At 43.8% G+C, this 27281-nt stretch overlaps 1 protein-coding gene across 2 annotated transcripts in view; it reads right to left on the reverse strand.

Moving 5' to 3' along the window:
- Positions 1-27281, reverse strand: part of dscaml1 (Down syndrome cell adhesion molecule like 1) — a 105346-nt gene that overhangs the window by 5426 nt on the left and 72639 nt on the right. The window contains exons 9-34 of one of the 2 annotated variants that reach the window (XM_084351693.1): positions 26968-27097; positions 24120-24398; positions 23111-23230; positions 22754-22933; positions 21272-21477; positions 20144-20240; positions 19905-20033; positions 19634-19801; positions 19289-19359; positions 18231-18471; positions 14245-14391; positions 13998-14153; positions 11451-11590; positions 8645-8798; positions 6357-6474; positions 5965-6128; positions 5683-5781; positions 2901-3089; positions 2152-2280; positions 1898-2056; positions 1609-1764; positions 1406-1436; positions 1147-1265; positions 858-1010; positions 481-675; positions 49-357 (exon numbers count right to left, since the gene is read on the reverse strand). In XM_084351693.1, coding sequence (XP_084207819.1) covers positions 49-357; positions 481-675; positions 858-1010; positions 1147-1265; positions 1406-1436; positions 1609-1764; positions 1898-2056; positions 2152-2280; positions 2901-3089; positions 5683-5781; positions 5965-6128; positions 6357-6474; positions 8645-8798; positions 11451-11590; positions 13998-14153; positions 14245-14391; positions 18231-18471; positions 19289-19359; positions 19634-19801; positions 19905-20033; positions 20144-20240; positions 21272-21477; positions 22754-22933; positions 23111-23230; positions 24120-24398; positions 26968-27097 — 4039 coding nt within the window. Of the gene's footprint in view, positions 1-48; positions 358-480; positions 676-857; positions 1011-1146; positions 1266-1405; positions 1437-1608; positions 1765-1897; positions 2057-2151; positions 2281-2900; positions 3090-5682; positions 5782-5964; positions 6129-6356; positions 6475-8644; positions 8799-11450; positions 11591-13997; positions 14154-14244; positions 14392-18230; positions 18472-19288; positions 19360-19633; positions 19802-19904; positions 20034-20143; positions 20241-21271; positions 21478-22753; positions 22934-23101; positions 23231-24119; positions 24399-26967; positions 27098-27281 lie in introns of both variants that reach the window. The other variant, XM_084351692.1, reaches the window with a different exon arrangement.

Here is a 27281-nt window from a genome sequence, read left to right on the forward strand (position 1 = left end):
TATTTAAAATGCCATGTTGAAAGTAATTAAACACAGAGAGCCACTCACTCTTGGCGCGGTGTGGAATGGGCACAGCTACATTCTTGCCACGATCATAGTCCTGGGGTTTGGGCGGCGAGGCAGTGAAACGGCAGATACCGGGCTCTGACGGTGTGCTCATGGACGTCATGCTGTCTGCATTGTCATTGGTACCTGTGGTCATCTGATCAGATGAGCTGTCAGAGATAAAGCACTCAGTAATCTCAAATTTGGCATGCTGCAGGTGTTCCTCTAGCTTGGCATGCTCGTATGCTCTTGCCAACTCCTCATAGGTGGACGAGGCGCTCTCCGTCGACACCATGCTGTTGCGACCCTTATCTATGGAAGAGAAAGGAGAGGAAATAAGGGTAAGTACATTTTCTCCTGTTTTACACAGGATCCTTGAGCCTTTCAATATGTGCATGCTACTGGCTGTAAGTGTCATTTCACCCATGTGCCAACCTGTGTCCTGTGAGAGGCTGGCACTGTAGCTGTCACTTTCTGTGACAGTGATGCCATGCTGGGAGCCAACTGTGCGCCAGTCTGAGGTGAGAGTGCGGGCTGGCGTGGAGGCCTGGCACTTGGTCAGAGTCCACTGACTGGAGTAGCGGTTCCTGATGCTATGGGCCGACTTGACACTCTTCCTTGACACTGGGTCTGGTGGTAAATGGATGAAGAAATAAGGGGGATGTGCATATGTGCAGGTTAAAGACAGGGAATTGTAGCATTTGCAACAAAACAGACTCAACTTCACATCCCTAACAATAAAACAATAAATACTAAATATTTGAGCAACACAATACAATACTGCTTGGTGTGAGCTTTCAGAAAGTACTTACTCGTCCCTGGTCTGATGTCTGACATGTCAATCAAGGGGCCGGTGTTCTGGATGAGGGCGGGGTGATGGACAGACACACCTGTGCAGAAGCTCTGAGGGTTCCCAGTTTGGTTAAACTCTGTGTCCGTCACAGGGATAGTGGCTTTGTCCTCACCTGTAAGAGACAGAATACGTATTTCAGAAAAGCAGCAACTGCGGATTAAAAACGGACAACTTTAAGTCTAATGCCTCACACAGAGAGACGCAAACACACACAACTCCCTCTGTCTGTCTCTCTCGCTTCCTCTCACCGATTTGCTTGATGCCTTCTTTGTCTTCAATCAGCAGCTGCACTCTGGGGATGTCGATGTGTAACCGGGGGCCCTGAGGGGGCCCCTTCACCGGGGTGTCAAAGCTCCGGTTGTTTTTACTAATCCAGTGATACAGGACAAGCACACGTGCACAAACATTCGCAGTTTAGTTTAAAAATTGCAAAGTGAGGATTTGTTAAATTATATTGAGACAGATAAATAATATTTCAGACTTTCAGTGTAGGAACAGCAGTCTTACCTTATCAGCATCTCTGCCAGACTTTTGGCATCTGAAGAGAGAAGTGAACATAACAAATGACTTTTTCCTGATAAACAAATTAATCCTTTAAAATACATTTAACTCTAGAGACTTCATTCATGATCCCCTCTGAATCATACTTTGTTCTTCTTGCCAATTCATTCCTATCACTCGTCTCCTCTCCTTTTGACTTTTCTCCTTACCTCTTAGTCTCTTCAGCCTCTTTTCCTTGCGTTTCTTGCGAATGATGAAGAGCAGTGCAACACCGAGAGTGACCAAGATCACAGGGCAGCCAATAGAAAACAGCTTCTTGACATCGTCGTTCTTTTCCAGGGGGGATTTGATTGGAGGAATTGTGCCTAGACACACCCAGGGAGAGATTAGTTACTGCCACTCTCAACACAGTATTCCATTTGTACTGATTTAATTATTAAAAGTAGCAGATTTATCCATTTATCCAAACTAAATGTCAAAGAAGAGTCTCCTACTCACTTCCATCATAGTCCAGTGTTGCAAACTGGGAGCTCTGGTTGCCACAGCCGGCGCTGTTACAGGCTTTCATCTTCAGCTCGTACCAGGTGGCCTCGCGCAGCTCTGCCAGGAACACGTCTGTGGTGGCATTGGTGCGTACATTCTGCCACGCCCATGTACCTGCAAGTTCACATACAAATGCTGAGTCTAATCGAAAATGTTTGATCGATTCTCCCTAATTTATTTGTTGCACAATATCTCAAAATATCACTCACCTTTTGGTCTGAACTCCAGTGTGACTGCGCTGATTGGACAGCCTCCACTGGCCCAGCCCTGCAGGTTGAGGCGGGCGTGGCTGGAGTTAATGTGGGTGAAGACAGGCTGATCCTTGTTGAACTGCGGTTCTGTAAAAGAGGCAAAATAGTCTTTGTAGTATTTGTCTACATGTTTTTATATTTCTAAAGGATTACATGTGTTGTGTTATATAATAGGTAAATGGGGAACATAAGGCAACATAGGTAGGCCTGCATGTGATTCAGCAACATCAATACCTAGCTAGCTACTTAAAGTGGCAACAGACAGCTTTCTCCCCTGCTGTTTCCAAGTGGTATTATTGTTGGCTGCCCAACTGACTGGCTCACCAGCTAACCTTCCTTTTCCAGGAAGATTTCCTGCACAATCGTATTGTGAAACCGAGGTTTATGGGGAATCAATCTAAACACTGATGTTTCATCACTCTCTCATTTGCCATTATACTGCCCAATCAACATTTACTTCATAATGATACATTAAAGCAAAAAAAGATGTCTATGGCCATGTTGATGACAGCACAGAGGCATCTCACATGTGGCCTATTTTAATACCTCAAATTTGTCATTTGGACTGTGCCTTGATTGCAAAGCACCTATTCTGTCCTACAAAAGTGATGTCCAAATTTCTTTTGGGAAAATATGTATTTAATGTTTACTTTTCACCTTCACCAAGCCACACTCATTCCCTTCACCCTCCGTTCCAGGCTTCTCACCTCTCCCGTGGGTCTTTGCCTCGATGATCTCACTGATGCGTCCGGCTCCGACGCTGTTCTTTGCAGCCAGCTTCACTTTATACCAGGTGCCGCAGCGCAGGTTGTCCAGTTTGAAGGAGCGCTCAGTGGAACTGATGAAAACATCTTTCCACTCCTCTGTGTTGTCTACAGAGTATTGCAGCACAAAGCCTACACACACACACAAAGAACACACAATAATCATTATTTTCTTGCTTTATTACAAGATCCCCTCTTTTTTCACAGTTAAAATGAAGAGCTCCTTGCAGTGCTTAACTTTGACTATTAGTACCGCTGCTCTCCACGAGATGGCAGTGTCAGACTGTACTGCTCTCGCTCAGCTCAGCCCCCGATTGGAGGACGCTCTAGCTGCTCCCTGTCTATGCTGCCATTAGTTACCTACAAACCCCAAGACTGGGATGGCGCTGACTAAGCATCTATGTAAATGAGGGTATGCAATGTGGTGACTGTTTTTATAATCAGCTGCCTTCGGAGAGCCAACTCCCTCCTGCTCTGAGACACTTTACATCTAATCCTCCAGCTCTGTCTGTCTTTCCTTCTGTCTGCATATCATTATGTGTATGTGAGCATCTCCGTCTCTGTTTCTTTGTACTCTTTCTGCCATCTTTGTTTTCCTCCCTCTCTCTCTAGCAGATGGTGCGATAGAGTCCAAAACATTAGAGGGGTTAACATGTGCACATCCTGCAGTGTTTGCTTATAAGTTTCACAGTCAACCTGTTTATAGAGGACGGCAGAACACAACAGAAGACAGAAGAGAACAGTATAGAGCAGCACGACGACAGACTAATGTAGAACAGATTAAAACGTAACATCGATTCTCACTGCAGGATTCGTTTGTCTGTTTATTTATTTTAACTTTATTTGTACACAACCAGCTGAGACTTTCTTTGTGAAAACATGCTGACATGTTCTAGCTGAAGCCACTGCAGTGGTAATGCAAAATACATGCTTGAAGGGGAACTTCAGCATTGCTGATAACAGTGTGCAGATGGCTTCACAGACAGACATGCATTCTGCTATACAAGATATACAGTGGCTTCATGGATGTATGAGACACTGAAGGATGTGTGTTATTCCTGCCTGGTGGCCCATCGTTGTTTGAATACAAAGCTGCATACCCAACACACTGGCTGCCCCAAAGTTTATATCACCTCCTTGCAAATGATTGTCTTTCTCTGGGTTTTCCTGGCAGTATGCTCACCCACATGAAATACACAAAAATAACTTTTTGTCAGAGCTTTGGCAGCTTCACAAACTGGGAAACTGTTTGAGAGAACATAGTCCATACATCCAAGAAGCCCGATCATCAGCTGACTCACTTCAGGCTGTGTCAGAGGGCCCGCCATACGTTCTGGCTTATAGTCACTCGAAAACGGTTGCAATACTTTGAAGATTTGGTCATGTTAGAACCAGGGCCACCGTGTTGGAAATGTGGGGGAGCAAGAAGGGTTGAAAAGGGGTGGACATGTATGTGCACTGAAATGTGTTCTGTGAATTAGCGGTAAAAACAATGTTCACAAAATGGTTCACAGAGTTGTTTTTTGAGTGTGGCAATGACTTTCTGCGTGCAGCACGTCAAAGTCATCACACACCAGAGGCCTAACGTCAACAGACTCATAATTCATTCAGATCTTAAGTCTGATTTTCGCAGAAAACCACATTTAAGTGGTTTTATTTTGACGTGGGGTTGATCTTATCTCTAAGTAAAGGTTAGACTTGACGTAAGTGAATTTCCTGTTGGTAGGGGATTAGCAATCTGAAACACGTATGCCTTCAAGCCTCTAGTGAACTTTGCATGAGTTTTTTGAACAATGCGTAGTTGGCGACACATTCTTAAATGCTTGTTTGTCTTTGTTTATCAGCCCACTATTTATGCTGCGTTCCAGACAACTCGACATAAAAAAAAACCTCCTACTGCAACTTGTGAACTCGAGTATATCCATCTACCCCAACTTCATAAGGGAGCAGTTATCTGATGTGTATTGCAGACTACAGTATTTGTAAAAGGCCAGTGAATGGTGGTGACAGCAGCAAGTCCTCTGAATAATTTATGTTACCTGGCTTCAGTCTCCTCTACCATGATTGTGATCTAGCTTTCCAAAAAGCTTGATTTTCTCTTTTGGTCCATGGTTATTCCTGACTAAACCTTAGCTTATCACAGCGCAGGTGTTTAAGTTACAAATGAAGATTCTCAGAACTTGCTTAAGCTTTTTATGCTCAGCAGCATTTATGAATCGAACGTGAGCACACTGTCAGATATAATCTTAAGACTTGGTTCAAGTATAAATCTAAGAACATGTCCATAAGTGAGGCCCCTGGTGTTTGAGAGTCTCCTAAAGCTATAATGGGAGTCAGACAGATGACCCTGCAACACCCTCATACTGGCAAACAGCATCAACAAAGAAAAGGGATTGAAACCACATTTGCATGCCCATTAAGCCAATACACCTTCACACTTTCTTCATACAGAAATCACCAACAATCAGATAATCAAACAGACACACAGGCAAGAGGAAAACCTAAAAACAGAAGGCAAATCAATAAACTAGTAGATCAGTATACACACTAACAACGGAGAAGGTGAAAGAAAGACAGACAGGGTAAACTCAGAAGTCACAGGGATTTTTTTTTTATGTATAAACCCATCTTGATAACCTCAAGCTAAATTCTGTATAGTCTCACCTTTACATCAAACAAGGAAGGACAGACACAAGACAGCGTTGTTGTGCGGGGCCACACGTACCTCTGATGGAGCTGCCTCCGTTGTCTCCTGGTATCCAGGCCAGTGTAATGGAGGAGGTGGAGGTGGTGGAGACGGTCAGACGAGGCTGGTCTGGAGGGACTGAGGAAGAGACACAAAGAGTTTACTGCACAATAAGACCTGTACTAAAATATCATAGATTCTTTCTGAGGCGATGGAAAAATCAATGTGTAAAAAGTATTATCATGAACTATTTTTTATGATAAAAAATGAAATAGTCTGAAAAGTAGTTGAATTCTGTTGTCATGATTGTTATTTTCCTACCTTGCACCAACAGGTTAACTATGATGGTGTCAAAGCCCAGCGTGTTGGTGGCCGTGCAGGTGTAGTAACCAGAGTCTTCGGCTTTCACAGAGCGCAGCACCAGTGTCCCATTGGACAGAATGAGACGCTGTCCATCGAGAGACACAGGGATGGCTGTGTCCTCACTAACAGAGAGAAAAAGGGGGCATCATAAGATTCTTGATCGATTTTGATAAAAGGTGATTCATTCAGATTGACTGAAGCTGCTGTAAGTGATTACTGGGGGAATATAGAGCTGTTTAACACTTATTTTAATTTTTAAAAAATCACTTATAGAAGCTTTAATACTAATTCACTCTTAGGGCAACACCTTAAACTCACTTTAACATTACATTTCTTGGCAGGATTCTCACCTGTCTTTGGTCCACTTTATAGTAGGTGTAGGTTCTCCTACTGAGCTACAGGGCAGTCGCACCTCCTTCATCCAAGGAGTGGTCACTGTGCCCCCAAATGACAGGATCTTAGCTGGAGCTGGTGGAGGATGAAGAGTAAAGACAGAATGGTGAGAGAGAAATGGAATAAAGACCATTGGCACATACACAAGAAAGGCAATAACCTAATTAATATCTACCAATTAGTTCATCGTGCCTTTGTCAAATAAACAATTTCCAAACTCAATAAACAAATGCTGCGGAGATCTCAGAATGTGTTGAATCAATACGGAAATGTGATGCTTGATATGCAATATATACATCGATTTGTTTTCCATTTGGGATTCTTTCAATAAGCTTGATTTACTAGTAGAGAGAGCGCAGCGTATTTACCGTGATTCACACCTGGTGGAGAAGAAACGTGCGTTAAATGTGACATTGTCCAGCAAAGAATAGCATATGAATAATAATATAGGATGGGACAAAGAGTGAGCAGAGAGGATATGAAAAAACATCCATCTATCCAGGCACATAACCCTCTTATTCTCCGTCACTCCCCCACCCGCTCTCTCTCGCTTTCTTTCTCAAGCTTGGCGTCTTAATGCTGGCACTCTAGTGCACTTATGTTAAGGTTGAATGAAGTATTGAGTGGGCAAGCCTGGAGGACACTGCCTTTTACAGCTGCCGATCAGCTGACGCACCCACCCGTACGGGCGTGCTCACATACACTCGCAAACCTTTGCAGCCAGCAGTCAAAGGAACGAATAGATACAGAAAAGGATAACATGGTGGAGAGTGCACTCTATTCATTCTCACTCCTTTATCCTTCCTGTCTTTTAATCCAAAGCCTATTGATTTAACTGCCCTCTTCATTTTCTTAAACACTCTGCCTCTCTATTGTCTTGAGTATTTGTTAGCTCTGCTCCTGTCGTGTCATTTTCTCTCCTCTTTTTTTCCCCCTCCACCTGCTGTCCACTCTTTGGCTCGGCCTCTTATCATTTCCCTGATTCGGGCCAGTTTTATCTGGTGCCCCCTGAACTCTGAAATCAATATGCCCGCTGCTCTGTTGCGTGAAGTCAAACAGAAGGTGAGGTTTAAAAATATGCAGTGAAGGATTATATTGAGCAAGTGAAAGAGTAAGAGGGAGACTATTCACGTGATTCACAGCCATGAGGAATGTAGAGCAAAACCTCTTTAGAAAAATGTACTTTTAGTTCAAGGCATTGTCAATAAGTGGCTTAAAGAGGAATACTACTCTATAGGGCAGTTATGCAAGTTCTTATAAGAAAGAGACGGCAAAAAATAATTTTGAAATAAGCAAATATCTCAATGCCGAACGTTTGAAGATGGTGGTTGAAGGATTTAAAAAGAGAGCGTGCCAATGGTAGAAAACTGACAAAAAATCGTATTCTGACACAAAGTAGCAGCTCCAGCCGTTCCAGTTTTCCTTATATTGATATATATTAAACATAATGCTAGGCCACCTTATGGCATGGCTGCATGTAAGAGTGTTCATTTTCATTAGTGATGTAAACAGCTTGCAATGTAGGTTTAAATCTGGCTAAATTTAGTTGGAAAGTGACAGTTTTTTAAACAAGAACATGAACAGATCATAAATATAGACTGAAATAGGAAATTAAGATAGAGACTACTTCACCAATTTAGCAATGCAACTCTGTAACACTGTGGACTAATGATGGACAGTTTAAAAATAAAGAACATGATCAATATCGTTGTCCGCATTATGTTAAAATTCATTGCAAGTCGGAACTTGAACTTTAACAGATTAGGGCACGTGAGGAGGGGAGGAGTGGGCTCGTACCACTTGCTCGCAAAGACTTCTATCAAGCATTAATCAACTGAATGGAAATCTCAAGTTTCTGACTTGGATGACCGCTTAATAGGCACTTCCCTGTGTTATGATAGTAGTGGCTCATGTAGGCTCAATCAGAAGTAAGGAGTGGGCTGCAGGTATCTGGTAACCTCACCTTACTAACTCCACCTCCACCAGATTATTTTCATTTTTAAAGTTCTAGTCCTCAGCACAAACTGACACTCGACTTGAAGTGACATTACTTGAGTTAATTTATCAGATTTCACACAACTCCCTCTGGAGACCCAAAAGTTCTTATACAAAGTTTTATATTTTAAATATTGACCAGTTTTAACCGCGATTCCTCGACTTCTTTTGACTTGCCAACTACCAAAGCCATGTTTTGCTGGGCTCTACTCTCTACTGTATGTACTGTATTTCATATTCAGGGACTCACCCTTGGCCGCTGGCTCCACAGTGACCTTGTCGCTGAAGTTACCCCGGCCAGCAGTGGTGACGGCCGCAGCCCAGATCAGGTACTGCTGCCGGTGGTTAAGGTGAGTGATTCGGTAAAACAGCAGCTCTGGATTCGCTTCATACTCGCTGGGCAGCTGGGGAGAGCCGAACGTGGAAAGGAAAGAGTTAATACTGGAGGATGACCATGTCACACGATATTCCTTAAATATTTGGGGAAAATAAATGTTTCATATCTGCTACAGCCTGAATACTTTAACTTGTAACTTTTTTAGAAACAAGCCGTTCATTCTAAAGGCTAAAAAACACATAAACACAGACAACTGTACAGTTTATATTCACATAGGAATGACACATTTAAAGAATTTAAGTAACAAATATCATATGACCAAGTCTGCCTTGCATTACACATGCTGAGGGGCACAACGTAAAATCTGGGGGATGCCAAAGACAAGATCATTTTGTCACTTTGCTGGAAAGGCGGACATAATGTGAAGGACTGACTGAACATCATTCTAATGTGAACCAAGCTCTATATTCTCTCCTGGAGTTAGCACTACAGGAATAAAGCTGCAGAGGTTCTGGGGCATAATATATTATATTACATTATATCATATTATGATATGATATGCCAAAAAGCTGTGTGGAAGGATGGAGCTGGAGGAGAGAGAGAGAGAGAGGAAGAGACAAGAGGGTTGAATTGGGAGGGAGTGAAGCACACTCCCTCTCCTCCTCTGTTCTCCTCAGGGAGGGCAAACAGAGATATGAGACAGAGGAAGACAATGGGGGACAGACAAATGAGTCAGTCAGAGATATCATGAACAGTCATACACTAATGAGGCCTATCTACTGCAGGCGGGAGGAGAGGAGGGGAGAGGAGAGGAGAGGAGAGGAGAGGATGGAAAGGAAAGGAAAGGAAAAGACACACAAAAACACAAATATACAGACACGCACAGACACACATGCATACAGTGGCATACATGACCTGGAGGTGGATGTGTAATTGCAGTGTGTTTAACCCAGCCATGTGTCTGCTGTCTAGACATATATGCATCACTGTCCCCTCAACACACACACACACACACAACACACACACACACACACACACACAGACACACACACACTCTCTCTCTCTCTCTCAGCAGTTCTGTCTGTCACTGTGCTGCTGTACTCTCAACTATGAACGTGAAAAAAAAACCAAAAACACAATCACAAATTTAACACACACGCGTGCTGAAAGGTGGCACCTAACATTCATCGTCGCCCTGCAAATCACATGTTTTACTCCAGTGTGACGCTGACTTGCGTTTCTGACTGACAGGCGCCGCGCACGGATGAAATAAGGACAGCAATACGAGTGTCAAACGATTTGAAGAGTCTGTAAACGCAGCAGACCTGTAAAAACCTGGCGAAGACACTGCAGCGTTGCCTGAGCCCGCTGGGTTGTTGTCTGCAGAATGGTTTATTCTGGCCAAATAGATTCCAGTATTCATGTTGTTTTTCACATTTATGAGCAGGCCGTCATGGAGGAATCCACTGGGCTTTTTATTGCTTCCCTGTGTTCCCTGTTCATCATCCATTCCTCTTGTCTCCGTCCTTTTTCTGTATTTTCCTCTCTGCCTATCCTTTACCCCACTGCGCCATCCTTTCCTTCTCCTCCTGCCATCACTCTTCATCCCTCCCTTCATTTCCCCATCCCTCTGTCATCTGCGGGCCTTGCCTTTCCTTTCCATCTATCCACCAGGACCCCCCTCTGTTTTACATCCTCTGCATTCCCCCCTCCTAACTCTCACGTATATCAACGTCCTCTTCTTCTCCGCTCTGTACATTTGTCTCTATACTCTCCACTGCAGGCAGATGTACAGTATGTATGTATGTATGGATAGATGGATGGATAGATGGATGGATGGATGGACGGACGGACAGATGGATGCATGGATGAATGGCTGGGTGGGTGTGTAGATGTTGGGAGGAAGGGAGGGAGGGAGGAGTGACAGAGTGTGTGTTGCTGTAACGGATATTAAAATATTCCTCCGGCGTGGAGATAGCGGTGATCCGGGGAACGATAGAGCGAGATAATGAAAAGAGGAACAAAAGTACTCCCCGCGCGGTGTGTCTGACCCCCCCATCCCTCCTTCCTTCTCTCCAGTTGCACTCATTTACATAGTAATCATCCCGAACTCTGCATGGGGGCTTCAGAGAGAGAAAGAGCGAGTGAAAGAGATAGATAGATAGATAGATAGATAGATAGATAGATAGATAGATAGAACATGAGTTGCATATATACATGCACCTCTATACGCATGGTGTGATACATTTATGAGTGTGTGCGTGCGTGTGTGCGTGCGTGTGTGTCTGCATGTAAGTGAGAGTGTGTGTTTGCTGTCGGCTTGTTTTCTGCCCTCGTTGATGAACAGATGAGGTTGTCCTGGCAACGTGATGAGACGCAGATATGCAAATGAGGCTGGAGGGTGAGCTTGCACGCACACACACTGCGGTATGAGGAGAGCTCATTTTCACACACACATCTTGCTGAGACTGCAGCACTAGACCACACACACACACACACACACACACACACACTGATGGATACACACACATATCCACAAACACTCAAATGCAGAACATCGTCATAATTACATCAATTTTCGTTTATATTAGCATCGTGTGTGTAACAGGAGATATTCTGCATCAGAAAACGGATCCTCTTCAGTGTCGGCCATGTTTGGATCCTCCTCTTCCCCCTTTACCTCTTTCCTGAAACTCACCGCACCCCTCTCATAACTCACCGGTTGGCCTGACCCGGGGCTGGAGCAGTAGATGGTGTACTTGCGGATGATTCCATTCGGCTTGTGAGGGGGTAACCAGGACACCACGACACTGCTGGCGGAGGAGGGCACAGCTTTGATGCCAGCTGGGGGTCCAGGGTCTGAATCATAAAGGGGAGAGAAATGGAGGGCGAGAGAGTGAAGTGTGAACCAGTTTCATTTTTCAGTGTGTACAGTAAACAGAGTTAATAGTTTATAGGATGGACAGATTTGGGAGATTTGCCAATTTGTTGTTTTTGCCTTTTAAATTATTAAAACACAAGCGCTTAAAAACATCCATGTGTTCCCACAAGACAGTTGATGAAGTGGTTGTTCCTCCATAGTTTCTCCTTGAATATTTGAGGGTAGCTAGCTAACATGTTAAGTCTTCTCCATACAGCATCCATCCTAATTTTTGCTCAAGTTTTCAAGACAAATGTTTAGTTGAACAAACAAAAAAGACGGTTAAGTCTTATGACGTGTCAAACGCCAGGTTCAGCAGGAACTCTGCTTCCTCAATTTTTCGGTTCATTAAAACAGCCCTCTCCTTGTTTCCATGATTATGTTATAACAGTGATAAGAATAGAAAAAAAATTCACAAGAGAAAATGAGAGGTCCCTCCAAACCTAAAATATTTTCAACTCTACCTCATGGATCATTTTACTATATCAAGGTGCCATAAAACCCATATTAATTAATCATCATAGTCTTTATCGGGTAAATTAGCTTCCAATATTTAGCATGAATGTGGACTAGGGCTGAGATTATTAGTTGATCAACAATAAATTAAACTTTTTTTGGGTTTGATAAAACAAGTAGTTTGAATAGTTCGACTTGGGGAAATTGTAAAGGCCATGACATTTTATAGACCAAACAGTTAATTGAGAAAATGATTGGCAGATTAATTAGTAATACAAATATTAAAATGGTTGCAGTCCTAATGCACACTTCCTCTCTTTTCATTTGCTCGCTGCTATTTGTCCCGCACAGGTACCCAAATAGTGACCTGTTAAACACACTGCAACAAACTTATTATCTTCACAATTAACGATTGATCGTCTGCAAAAATGTCAAAAAATTGTAATAAATACTTATTTTTACTAAATACTTTATTTTTTTAGATTATTATCATTATTTCCCAGAGCCTAAAATGACATCTTCAAATTGCCTTTTAAATCAGTTAATGAAGATCTTTCTCTTCCGATTAAAATGTATTCCCCCAAACTATATAGTGCACCTTTAAGTGTACAGCAATCAGCGCTCCAATGGGGATTTTTTTTAATTTGCTCTGATTAGAGCTCAGATGACCGTTGCTTTAAAGAGTTAAACATGTAATGTTTTCTTTCTTGGTGCAACATGGATGATTATGACCACCCAGGAGGTCAGAACACCCTAATAGAATTAGACATCAGGCAGTGATTTAAAGTAAACACATCGTGTTAAATATTAAATCCACAAATTAACACATATTCAAAGGGACCAAATGAAGTGGCTCCTGGAGAGAGCATGAAAAAGAACTGAATAATGAGTCTGTGTCTTCTTCAGTGTCTACTGTATTTCTGTCTCAGAGACAGAGGCAGAGAAAGGCAGGCTGAGCACTGTCTGTTTGCACAATTCCACCGCAAACACTTTTCCATATGCTGCAGACAGAACTGAGGGCAAAGGGAAGGCAGAGGCCGGGAGAGACGGAGAAAACGTTGAACGTATGTGAAGAGGTTGCCCCTGGACACAGTGTCAACCCGCATCAGGGAAGAAAAGACACTCAACTTGCCCCTTGTGAACACACACACACACACACACACACACACACACACACACACACACACACACACACACGCGCACGCACTCAAAGACTAGCACAACACACATATTTGAAGAGCTATCGCAGCGACGCCAGCTCATAAAATGGAGATATAGTGAGGAAGAGAGAATAAAGGCCTTTTCTGAAATGACACTTCTTAGAATATCTGGCCCCCTCCTCTCTCTCTCTCTCTCTCTCTCTCCCTCTCTCCCTCATTTTCTTCATCTCCAGACGCCTGCCTCCTCCTCTGCCTGGCCCCAGGGAGGGAGAGGAGAGGCGGATACGGATGTAATCCACAGCCCGCCAGTGTAAGCACAAAATTAATTCTCTTTAAGCCACAAAGAATTAATCCCTCTCCTTGTGCTGGGTGCTGAGCTAGACTTGCACACAAACAATAGCGCATGTACACACACGCACGCGCGCCAACGCTAAGACACTGTACACATGTACACACGTACTTAACCCCCGCCAACACTTCCGCATATTCACACGCACAGACCCACACCCTGAGGCTCCTTAACCACACACGCACACTTTTTGGCTTCTTAATTCTCATTAGCACTGGTAATGGCACATCAGAGCACAAAGAGGTTTTAATCAGAAACCCTCAGCCTTACAAAGACCCCCTCTACACCCCCCACAGCCTGAACCGAGAGCAAGAACCCTTAAACCTGCTCCGAAGGTGTGGTCAGAGCAAATTCTTTAAATCTACTAAAATATGTACTCACAGTCTTCACGGGTTTGGATGTAGAGCACGTTGCTGCGGACTCCATCTCCAGCCTGGGTGTAGGCCAGCACCTGGATGCTGTAGTTGGTGAACTTCTCCAGGCCCTTGAGCTCCACCTGCTCCTTGATGGTTGTGATGTTTTGCATCTCGCCCCATTCTGAGACACAAAAAAGTCGCACAGAGGTGTTCAGGACGAGGACTGAGATGTTAGAAGTCATGCAGGTCAGGTAAAGACACGCTCAGCTCACCTCCGTCTGGGAAGACGGCCCAGAACACCACACGATATCCCTTCAATACACCGTGCAGGGTCAGCCTGGGGGGTTCGGCCCATGTGATGACTGCCTCGTCCGATGTTACAGAAATGGCTCGCACGTTCTGAGGAGGCTGGCTGGGCACTGAAGACAAACGGACAGAGAGAGAAGAGAAAACGTAAGATAAGTTATCTAAACCATGCATCTACAGTTATCTGACCCGATGTACCTCACAGTTTAATTAATTGAAAAAAGTCTATTCATTTAAAACAGGCGCATCAAATCTCTCTGCTCCAACTCAGGGTTATCTAATTTTTGGATGTAATCAAAACAATAAAATAAATCAAAACGTGATTAGCCTTGTGAACACAGTCTTGTGAACACAGTCTGAACACATGATCTCAACAGCTTCAGTAAATTATCTGTTTTTAGAGCTAGGATTTCTAATGTTATAAACGCTAATTCGCTAAATTCCCAGAGGCTTTAACTAGCTTTGAGGTTGAAAATGATCTTATTCCACACTGTGACAAAAGCTCATATTTAATCTGTATGAGGAAAAAAAAAATTTAAAAAATGTATACGTATTTGGTATGCCTGGAAACTTTGGGAGCTGTTCTTCCAACAGGTCAGGTACTGTATGTTTGAAGGGTTTTAAATCCACCTTTAAGCCAACTGAGCGAAAAGTTCAAATCCAAGACTCAATGTTTCTTAGAAGCACCATTCCAACAAATGGATTTTCTTCTGCATCATTGCAGACGAACTTGCCCAAAATGTTGACATATTTTGGCATCTATAAATACTTTTGGATCTCCTCCACAATTGAAGTAGCCACAGCTGCTTCCTCTATGTTCTGTATGTGGTGTGGATATCAAATACAATGCCAGTCAGAGTGTTCTTGAAATCTTAAAGTTGGGAATAATGAGGTTAAATATCTTGGACTTTTTATTGCAGAACAAAAAGACAGAGGATGATAATATGTATACGGTAGTCAGACACCTTGAGAATATAACTTTAGGAGACCTAGATGGTGTGGTGCAAGAGAAATGTTTGTGGCTGCAGGAGTTAATAGTTTCCAAACAGTTCTGTGGGTTTGAACAGTGTGAGCTTGTAATGACTGGTCCATCGAGGTGGGTTGATAATGAAAAATGTTGATTGTTTTCACCATAAAGCAAAGGCTGCCATTGTCTCAAAATCAGGACTGCATTGGCTGTCTGATAATCAAATAAATAAATGCTCTCTGAAACCCTAAAAGGGATTTCCATATCAAACCTGAAGAGAGTAAACAGGCTAGCGATAGATAAAAAAGCTCATGACATGCGTCCAGCCTGATGTATAGGACCATCTCTACAACCGCCATCTCTCTTTCTCTGTACAAGCCTCCTTCTGTCCCCGCCAGTCCAGGTGTCTCATCTATTGGCCACCGCTGACCATTAGTCTTTCAGGCTTTGAATAACGCGCACTGTTGACGATGAACAGAAGTCAACTTGTGAGAGAAGGAGGGGCAGGAAGAGAGGAAGAGAGGCGACTGAAAGACAGAGAGCAATGAAAGAGAGATCGGGCCAAGTCCACCAGGGAATTTCTCTGCAGCTGGTGAAGAGCGAGGAGTTGGGGAGGAGGACGGAGGAAGGGAGGGAGAGGAGAAAGGAGGATTAGAAAACTGAAACAGGGTTTTGCATGAATAAACCTTTAGGCTCCGAGTCTAAATAATTAGACGGCAACAAAACATAGCCCAGTTCCTGTTTGCAGTCACACCTTCGCAAGAAGAGAAATGAGGACTGAAAAAGGGGTGTGAAGAAAAAGGTGAGCTGGTAAATGAGTACGTAAGTTTGGAAGAGAAGATGGGGAACACAGGAACAGAATGAAAGGCAGTTTTGGACTGGGGCTACAGGGGGGAGGAGACGGAGGGTGAGGGGGCAGAGGAAGAAGGGAGGAAGGGAGGAAGAGAGTTAAAAGCAAGGGGAGCAAGGGAAGGGCAGAAAAAAGATGAAAAGAGGGGAGCAGAGAGACAATGCGCTCAGCTGTGGATAATTACAGCAGGAAGCTAGTAGAGGGAACGAGAGAGAGAGACAGACAGAGAGACAAGCTAATTATAATTATTTTTAGTATGCTTGTTGTTATCACTATTATCATAATGGCCATCAATATCACTGTCGCCACGGTGACAGCCACAGGGAAGAACTGGAGGGCTCTGTCTGCTCTGGACCAATGGGGCTCAGCCAACTGTTCACTGGGTGGACAAGTGTGTATGTGACGTGTGTGTGTGTGTGTGTGTGTGTGTGTGTGTGTGTGTGTGTGTGTGTGTGTGTGTGTGTGTGTGTGTGTGTGCGTGTGTGTGCGTGTGTGTGTGTGTGCGCCTGTGCGCACGTGTGTACTCGACTGTATGAGGAGAAATGTTCAGGCAAATGTGGATGATGTATGACAAAGATGCTATGTGTTGTTGCGTTTGCATGATCGGTTTACATTGTTTTTTTAAACTGGAGCTCAACACTAAAGAATAAAAGGTGATAAAAGAAAGAACACAAGAAGGACATTTTTTACAGGTTTCTCCAGAGATTGTTTAAACTGTATTTATCAGTGTTTTTATGACGATATCTGTCAGCTAGTTTTGGGTTTATTTTGCTCCTTAGTGGCAAAAAAGTTAATTAATGCAGCTCACAAGTTAATGTTACAGGAAATGAATAAATAATTGACTTTTGGAGACACTGCATTAGCTTCTAAATCAGAGCCTTTGGAAGTCCAGTGGTCCTACTGCTTTATCACTACACGCCTTCTGTATCTCCTACAACACAACCTTTGGCCCTACATACTATCTACACTAAAGTGTCTTCCACCATTCCACAAAACTAAAGACAAAAACATCTACCAATGTCTTCCACCACAGAGTTTGTGGAAGATATCGGTGGATACTGGATGTTTTAGGCAACATTTGATTGTCTTTGATTTAAAAAAGATATCCTGAAACATGTTTAATCTTGTAAATTAAATTTGGTTGATGGTTTTCATTTGTGATCCATGTGTAGTCCATTTATAGTCTGAGTGGATCATGTTCAAATGGGCTTTAGTTTCATGTGGGGAAACAACCTGCATGGAGAGCATAACAAGCTGAAACCAATGGCCGAAATGTGATCTTGCAACTCATCTGCTTTCGTCTGGCGGGCTGACTTTGGCCAGTGGGCCCCACTTTTGGCTAGATCGGCATCAGAAATGATTGATACTGAGATTGTTTAGACGTTAACTGGAAATCACATGTGATTAGTCTTTGGTTCAGAGCTGGATAGACATGTGTATCCAGGACAAAATATGTTTTTGGAAAGATTTCTTAAGATTGCAAGACTGGGAATTGTTGAAGATTTTTGCTTTTTCGCTACTACGGCACTTACCTGAATGAATAAAAACCTGGCACTTGTTTCCTATGATTGTCTCTCATTATGTGCATTTTCTTGCACACTCACAGCCAGATGCAGTTTAAATGTCTCTAAACACTGTTCAGGATTGTGCAGCCTAGGAAAAGAGAAGTGCTTTTGTAGTTCATTCATTCATCTATTCACTCACTGAACATTTGGCTGATCTACGCGCCAGCCATCAGGATGCATGGTGGTATCTCCACATCAATCAACCTCTCTGCAGTACTGCTGAATATGTACTGTGTCTACGAGACCATGTGTGTCCTTGGTATTTGTTAAAAAGCATTTGGATTCCAGCAGCCAACATTCATTTGTGTTGAAAGAACAGAGAGAGTGTAGTAATTTTAGGTTACAAAGCATGGCATGATTTGACACAGATCAGACAGCGAGGAAGCAGAAAGAACAATGGCAACAGAAAAAGTGCAGTAACTGTGAATCAAAGCTGAGGAGGACAGAGGGTGATAATTCAGACAGTAGGTCTGGCAGTTTACTCTTCTCCTGTATCTAATGCACCGATTGCTAACCCTTTTCATACATGCTGAGTTATGTTGTGAGTGTCTTGTTTATTCTGATCCTCACCATCTTCCAGTGTCGTAGCGTTGATCTCTGAGCTAGAAGGCCCTGTGCCGGCTCTGTTGAAGGCCTGGACGACCACACCATACTGGGCAAACTTCTTCAGGTTGTCCAGAGTGTAGACCTCACTGTCGCCTGTCGCCTTCATCTCCACGATGCTGTACTGGCCGTTACTGCCCGGGCCGTTCTCCCTGTAACCGATCTGGTAACCGCGGATCACCCCGTTCTGCAGCTCCTTCCTGGGAGCCTGGAGAGCGCAAAGACAGTACTGACATCAGAATGATCTATTCCTGTTCATATATAAGGCATGACTATTTAGCCAGTAAAGTAAAGTAAATACATTGACATGGAATCAGGACAACAAATAGTAGGTTACTTTGCAAGCAGCAATATGTGATAAAGTGTGGGAGAACATATATGTCCTCTATCTAACCAGGTAAACCTCACTGAGATTAAAATGACCTGGCAAAGAGGTCAGCCTGAACATTGGTCTGAAGACAGAAACTAGGCTCACAAGTGGTACCTCTCATGTGATCTCAAGGGGAAGCAGACGTAAACAAAATGAGGATTAGGGTGTAGCACCTTACTGCAGTAACACAAAAAAAACAAAAGCAAAAGGTTTTCGAGTCTTAAAATCATACAGATTTTAAATCGTAAATATCAACCATGTTCGATATCATCGGGGTGGCCTCAATGAGTCTATGAGCAGTTCAGAAGGCTTAAAACTGGATCTTTAAACCCCTCACATTACCAGATAATCTGTGCTGAACAGCATGTTTTGAACAGACACTGCACTAGTCTTTTGAAATTGACTTAAATTCCCCCAAAGTAACCAGCTTTGTCAATTTCAGGTCCTTCTGTTAGTTATTTGAAGAAGAAAGGGCAGCGTAATTAAAAACCATGAGCCTAATTTTGTTCTTACACAATATTATGATAGCACAGGCCACGGTGATTTTGTTGTTCCCACATGTATGTGCACAGATTGGAAGGAACCAGCTCAAGGAAAGATTTTTAAATAAAAACCAACATAGCTGTTTAGAGGTAAGACAAGTCTAATAATTTACCTTCCAGGTGACCCTGATACTCTGAGAGGTCACGGGCTGCAGGATCACATCCATGGGAGGACCATCGGGCTCTGCAGAGGGAGACAAAAACACAGGGGTGAAGGTATTAGTCAACAAACATTCAGTGGTTTTCATTTCTTCAGTAAGTCTCAAAGCTCTGAAATATTCTGGTGTGCAACTCTTCAAAGGCGTTTTTTTTTTCTCAGTTTCATTGAAATTGTTTTTCAATACAAAATGCTTATTCAAGGACAGCTATCAGCTACCACTCAGTTGCGGAGGCTAATACAATAAAGCAAAAGGGAAAAATTTCCACACATTGACATTAGTAAAAAAGCAGATACTTACGGGCTTCCTCCGTGCTGATGGTGAGCTCCTTACTGGCCTCGCTCTTGCCAATAGAATTGTAGGAGTACATGCGGATGCTGTAGACGGAGGCAGGGTGAAGGTCCACTATGTTGGCCTGATTGTTGGTGGGGGAGATGTTTCGAGTGGCGTGCTTCAGCTCCCAGGAATCTGAGAAAAAAGAGAAGACAATAACAGTATACATACACATACACAATAACATCTGAGCACATTATTCCCCTGTCAGACTCACTTTTCGAATCTTTTCACTTACCTGTCTTGTTCTTGTACTCAATGTCGTAGGAGGTAATGACGCTGTTTCCATCGAATCTCTGTGTCCACCGCAGATTCATACTGCGATCTTTCACTTCTCGTACCTCCAGCTCTGGAGGGTCTGGGGGCTCTGAGGATTAAAAAGAGAGGGCGTGAAGAAAGGGAGGGAGGAAAGTGAAAAGAGGAGGAAGTAGCACCAAAAGACAGAGTCAGTGCATGCGTTTATACAGGAGTGGTTACCTTGCACAGTGAGCTGGATAAGGCCTCGTCCTTCTCCGTAAGAGTTGATGGCATGACAGGAGAAGAAGACTGAATCCTCACGCTCTGCTGGCTTTAGCTGTAGAGACAGAGGCAGAAAGAGAAATAAGAGAGGGACAAACAGCTCTATCTTTGTGCAGGCAAATTGTGTAAGCTTTGTGATGGAGAAGGGGCCCAGTGAGAATTGTTCCTTTACAGTATGGTTCCTGTTTGGTATTTAGGTGACCCACTGTGCATTGCATTTGGCAGAAAAGTGAAATAGTATCACCACTCTAGTGGTAAACTGCATTTTGGGTGTCAAGATTTAAGTTTTTGCACCATTTGACACCCACTGGCTTGAGAACATGGAAAAGTGCACTATGTCTGACATACCCTGTGTGCTATTCATGTCACTTTAGCTGGTGAAGGTGCTTCCGAATAGACCTCTGTCACCATGTCTTGCCTGCACTAAATGTGCTGCAAAAAATACAGTTCAGCAGTAATTGACTGGTAAGACTCAAACTTACCAGTTATCGTCAAACACAATTGTTGACATACCCTCCATGAATGCCTCCCTTTTCAGTTCAAAGGCGATTTTGGTTGTTTTGTCTGTGACATGTCTGTTTTCATTTGTTTACGCTCTGTGCCGTCAAGGAGAGACGTTATCTTTTGCTGTGGATTCACACTTGTATGCGACTCTGGACGTCCCAGAGCTGAATCTTAGTTTCCTCTCAGGAGATGCTGATGGTATGTTGTGGTGGGAGGAAAACATGGTAAACAATTGCACACATTGTTGGTACTGAAGATCACCTGAGGGCTGAAAGGTCATCCGAATACGGAGAAATGCTTATGGAGCCAAAGTGTGCAACATTTTTTTCTACTCTCAAACAATTAGACAGGTCGTGACTGTTACCAGCTTTTAACAACCTCTAACGCACTGATATGATAATGGATCTGCTTAATCTCACCTTTATTCAATACACCTCGGGCAACAAAAATAAAGCACAAAGCTTACTAGACTCGTACTTTGACTCATAAAAACAGAGCTCAAACAGACAAAAGAGGAAACTGAATCTATTTGTCAGAGTCATAAAGACACTGCTGTCTTAATGTGTTTGAAGTGTTTCTCACCTTGAGCGTGGACAACACCTCGTCCGTTTTCTCATTGGGACTCGTTGTAATGGAGTACCGGGGGTTGCGGTCGGGGTCGATGACCGTGTCGCCTCTCTCCCACCGGATGATGATAGGCCATTCTCCCCTGGCTGTGCAGTTCAGCTCCTTCACGTGACCCTTCTTAGCCATGGTGGTGTTGGGGTGACTGGTGATCATCGCCGGGACTGGAAGGAGACAGGAAATGGAGTGTGAGATGAAGAGGAGGTGAGGACAAATTGGGGGGGAAGCAGGGAGAAATGGTGACAGTAAACAGATTGATGAGAGGCATATTAGGTGGATAAAAGAGGGAGAGGGGGAAGGAAAAAGAAAGAGTAAGTAGATAATGAGCAGAAAGTAGGGACAGAGCGGGGATACGGGGCAGGGGCAGGACAGCTGGCAGTTAAAAAGGTGAAGTTCAGAGTCGCCAAGTTCCATTGCAGTAGAGTAATGAAGAGCTATGGTCAATGAGGTAAAGTCAATAAACCTCCTCTCTCATTCTCCAATAGTTAACATTGGGGTCTAGGTGAATGAAGAGGCGAAAACGATACACTCTACCTTCCGTGCCCGATATACACACAGATCCACTCACACACTCAATCTTCTGGCCAGCACACACACAATACCGATCTGAGGAGGGTTCTGCTGTTTTGTTTTCATCACTTATTCATCTCACCCTCCCTCTTTTCCTCTTTTCCTCTCTCTCCGCTGAGCGAAACAGACAGAATTGAGGGAGGCAGAGGAGAGGAACGGTTCAATCAATAACACTAACACCAGAGGAGGAAAGAGAGAGGGAGAGGGAGAGGGAGAGAGGCAGAGAGGGAGAGAGGAGGGGGGTGGGCGATCCTGTGATAGGAGAACATGGTGCAACTAGTAGTAGTATTTATGTGCACCTGCCTATATGTGTCAAAAAGGAGCCAGAAATGAAGCGTCAACATCTCTTTTGTGGGTATAGCTGCTTTGTAAGGTCACTGTATTGCATGCAACTACATGCCCTGCTTGATGTTGACATTGTGTATGTGTGTGTATGCATTTTCCCTATGCATTTTCACAGGGTGTGACTGACAGCGAGGGCAGGATGGAGAGATTGATTGCAGATAATGATTAAGCTCAAAGTGTTTTTGATTGTCTGTAGACAGATCCCAAGAGTCAAAAGATCAATCGCTCAGTTGCACGCTTTCTCACTGCACACACACACACACACTTCTCCCTCTCTCACTGCTCCTACGGTCACCTTTGCTCCACCAATTCATCAGCGCGCACGTATATACGTTCGTGCCCACAGAGCGCAGGGAGAGTAGTGCGAGCCGGCTCATTGGTTTGACACACTTAGCGAGTGTGTGTGCATTAAGACTGATAAAGCAGGAGCACTGGAGCATCCTAGATGGCCTCGCTGCAGTCATCTACGGCATGAAAAAAAAAAAAACCCTGCTACATTAGCCCTTTGTGAGCGTGTATACTCACTCTTAACAGTGAGGACCATGCTCTTGCTGATGTCTGAGCCCACGCCGTTGGAGGCCTGACAGAGGTAGAAGCCTCGATCCTCTTCCAGGACATGTCTGATGAGCAGAGAGCCGTTATTCATGATCTGGATACGGCCCGTCAGAGGCACAGGGTGGTACTGCTGCGGATTCCCAATGCCCGCTGGACAGGAAGAGAAGCAGGAGATAATAATGAATTGTATAGTCATTGACATTTTAAGCAAATGTACTATGGGCAGTATGGACAGGTGAATATGACAATGGGCTGAGAAAAAGCAGACAGAGACGCATCACAGTACATAGATAAAAGAATGAAAGATGGGTCATGTACCTAGTGTACCTTTGGCATGCTTCCACATGACCTTAGGAGGAGGGTATCCATCAACGGAGCAGTTGAGGATCCCTGCCTTCCCATAGATCCCATCCTGGTTGTTGGGTTGCACTACAAACCGAGGAGGCACTGGAGGACGAGAAGAAGAGAAGAGAATAAAAAGACAAAAATGAATTGTTGGTTCTTCTAAAGTGGAGCCGTATGTCATGTTTCCTTCACGGCCAGTACACACAATTTCAGCCAAAACATCATCAACTGTCCTAATGTTCCACTAAATCCTAACTTTTCATCTGCTATGTTCATTATAATCAAGTTTAATGAATGTAGGATCCAGTTAAAGGGGCAGTGCACTGTGATGCAACACTTAGGCGTCTTATTTAGGTGTCTAGTATCTACATGTGAGTACAAAAGAGGACTGCTGGGCCTTGGCAGAGGTATTTGCTCTACAAATGCCATTCTGGTTTATAAGCGCAAGGGTGAGGGCCTGAGATGGTTTGCAAACACTCCTTAATACTCCTTAATACTTAAAGTACAGTGGCAGGGATGGTCTAATGACAGATGCTACTGAGCTGCATTATGGTAAGTCAAGGATCCAGGTTTTTTAAGCATAACAAGGACTAAAAGTCAGGATTCATCAGATGTTGCTGTTTCCATTTTGTTTTGAAAGCCAGTGAAAGAATGATTCAAAGTATGTTTTAATACTATATTTGTATTTCTGTAATATGATGATGGTAAAATAAAGTTAATTTAGTTTTAGTGTTGTACCACCAGACTACAGAGCAGCTCGTCCACCATAGAAAATGGTTCAAATTTCATGACTTATTCGACCCAATGAAAGGTGATAATAACTAAATAGATATAGCCTATCCTTTCATTGATGGTTTGTTTGCTTACGTAGGTTATATAGAGACATCACTATTAAACTGAGACTGTTTCATAACCAGGTAAAAGTTCCTTGTAGTACGTTAAAGTGCAATAGCCAATCACTGCAGTGCTCTCTCATCCCCTCCATCCTTACCTGTAACTGTGAGCTGCCTTTCTGTGCTGACAGTAGCAGCATCGTTGCTGGCAATGCAGGTGTAGTTGCCGTTGTGTTTGAGCGACACTTTGGATATCTGGAGGGAGCTCATGAACTCCTTTGTGTCGATGGTGATGCCCGAGGAGGGCACGATCTCCTGCCCGTCCTTGCGCCACGTGATGCGTATGGGCATGTCTCCAGACGACACCACGCAGGCGATGTACATCAATTTACCGATGGAAGTCGGCGGAAAGTCAAATGGCTGGATCAGTGGTGGAACTGAGAGAGAGGCAGAGGAGGGGAGGATGAAGGGGTGAGCGAGAGAGGTGACAGGAGGAGAGAGAGGAAAAGAGAGCAAGTAGAAAAGCAGTAGAGACAAAGTGTTTGAGGGGAAAATAGTGAAATGAGATAAAGGAAGATGAGCAGAAGAGATAGAGCAGGCAGATCAAGTCGAGGAAACGAAAAGGAGAGCGGGGGAGAGAAAAAAGGCAAGGACAGGCAACAGGGTGAAACAAAGGGTAGATAGAGAGAAGGCAGAGCAAGGCAAAGAGGGAATGGAAATAAAGAAAAAAAGATGAATGGAAACAGTTAAAGGGGTTGTTTAAATGAGCGGGGTGAGTAAGAGGTGAAGACAGAGATTTGAGGCAGATATGAATAAGTGAAGGATACAGAATAGAAGGAAAGTCAGATGTGAAGACACAGGGGGAATAATGGTAGACACACAGATTTGACAATTCAGGGGCATTGAGAGGACATGGGGTAGGAGAGTCAGTGGTGTGGAGGGAGAAGAGATACAGAGGAGGGAGACACAAAAACAGAATCTGTTATTTTCACCTGAAGGGCTGATTGGTAAACTCTCTGTTTTTGAGTTTGTCGTCTAAGCCTGGACCCTCAAAGCCTCCACATCCCTGCAGCATGGCCTACTAGCCCACTACCCACTCTGCAGCCGCCTGTGCCCCCAACCAACCCCTTCACTCCACCCCACCCGAGCCTGCCCTGCTAAAGCCAGCCCATAATAGCTGCTCTAATTAGAGCCCCATCCGCAGGGGGAAGAACGGTGTTGCTATGGAGAGCGGCGGAGGTGATGGCGGTGGTTTGGAGTGGGGGAGGAGGGGAGGGTGGAGGAGGTGGTGGTGGCGGTGGGGGGGTGGTTACAGCTGAGACATCTGGGGGATTTAATCTGGGCCTCGTTAAAATTCATCTAATTAAATCAGAGACATGACGAGCACACATTCACACAAGCACATACCTACACCCACACGCAGCATACACGCACATACACACGCATGTGCGTGCAAACAGTACGAAGACCAACGCAAATTTCACACATCTGCTAATGTCAAGTCGAAACACACACAACCCCACACCCGCCAACTCGACAACTTCCCCAAAACAAACATGTCATGCTATCGCCGCGGAGAGCGGAGCGAAATAACATACAACGTGACATGCAGAATATATACAGCACACACACACAACCACACACACACACACACACACACACACACTTTGTCATTCACACACATGATGTATATGCATGCGAACATCAGACACACACACACACACACACACACACACACACACACAAATCTTATACAATAGCACTCCTGCTCTATGTAATTGCTGAGTGGTTGAGAGAGCGCACTAGGCCACTCCGCCCCTTAATCAGGGGTTATTAGAGGCAACGCACACAGCTTTCTTCTTTCCTCTGCCTCTGTTTCACTCACATCCTCCTGCTACAAACCATTCTTACTCACGCTACATCCCTCTAACAATCACCCTGTTTTACATTCATAATTTTTTTTTTTACAAGTAAACCCAGTAAAACAAAGCTAGACTCATTTAAATCACATATTAGTTTACTTTTACTATATTCACCTGTTTGGACAAACTTCCCAAAAACATGTACTGTAAGTCTATATTAGTTATGCAAAACAACAAATAAGAATATGCAGGCTTTTGTGCTATGCATGTTTTTAGACCTATCTCCATGGCGCTGTGGAGAAACATCTGGCTGCAACCATTTTAATTATAGTATGGGGGAAAAAATGCTCTGGCTTGTTTGTATTTCTTTAAACCAATCACCTTGTCTTGGGCGGCCCTAAGCCCAGGATGCAGGGCAGTGTCTCCGCAAAATAGTGTTAGGGTGAACACGTTTTGCTGGAACATTTGCATGTGGGGAGGTGAGCCCTGGCATTAAAATGGCTAAATCCCTACAACATAAAAGGTAAAAGCTGCTAGAGTTTAGGCTCGTGCTGTTAGCAACCATGTTAAGATAAGGGTAGCTCATCATTTTTACTGTGTAGGTTGCTAGCTTAGACGTACAGTAGTTGTTGTTTTCCAGCAGCATGCAGATAGCAGAAGGGAGGAGAATGCCCACTGTAATAGACACCCAATGGCAGGCTTATACCAACAGTCTACACCCGGTGAGAGACGACTGTCCATCCTAGCCACAACCCAATTTTTGTCTTGTTAGGTTTTAGCACAAAAACCACTTGGTAAGGGTTAAGAAAACATAATTGTTTGGCTTAAAAGATCTGAATTGGTCGCCACAATCGCAATAAAACTGCAGTCATCGGTACAGCAGCCTTGTACATGTAACTCCACCACCATCCCCTCCATCTCCCAATATGCAAGTCAGGTAATAAACATGTAACGTGAACTTGATACAACAGGTTTTGTACAGATGTCACTATGTTACATGGCCTATGACCTGTACGCATGGATGTATCTGTGGTTTGCAGAAACGTTAACTGCTAACATTTTATCCTGGCAACTGGGCTGTGAGCCGTAAGTGCATGTCTATGAAACTCTTCCACTATTCTTTGAAGAAAACCCTGTGACTGACCTTTGACAGTGACGTAGACGGTCTGTGTGATGAACAGCTGTGGTTGGATGAGCACACTGCAGACGTACGCACCCTCGTCCATCCCCTTCTGGACATCGCTGAGCTTCAGGGTCCCGTTCTCATACACAACCTGAGCAGATGTGAGCAGTGTTACATTCAGAGATGGTATCTATGGCATGTTTGGTCTTTTTATTTTTACGCAGAGCTGTGAATTTAAATGAGCTATAAGATTAAAACAAGGCTGACACTGATGCATGAAGAAGTCCCACTGATTTGCTTTGTGTATTCATTTTTTTCCAGGTTCAATCCAGCTA

This window comes from Pagrus pagrus, assembly GCF_965226575.1.
Source record: "Pagrus pagrus genome assembly, chromosome: 4".
Taxonomy (NCBI): domain Eukaryota; kingdom Metazoa; phylum Chordata; class Actinopteri; order Spariformes; family Sparidae; genus Pagrus; species Pagrus pagrus.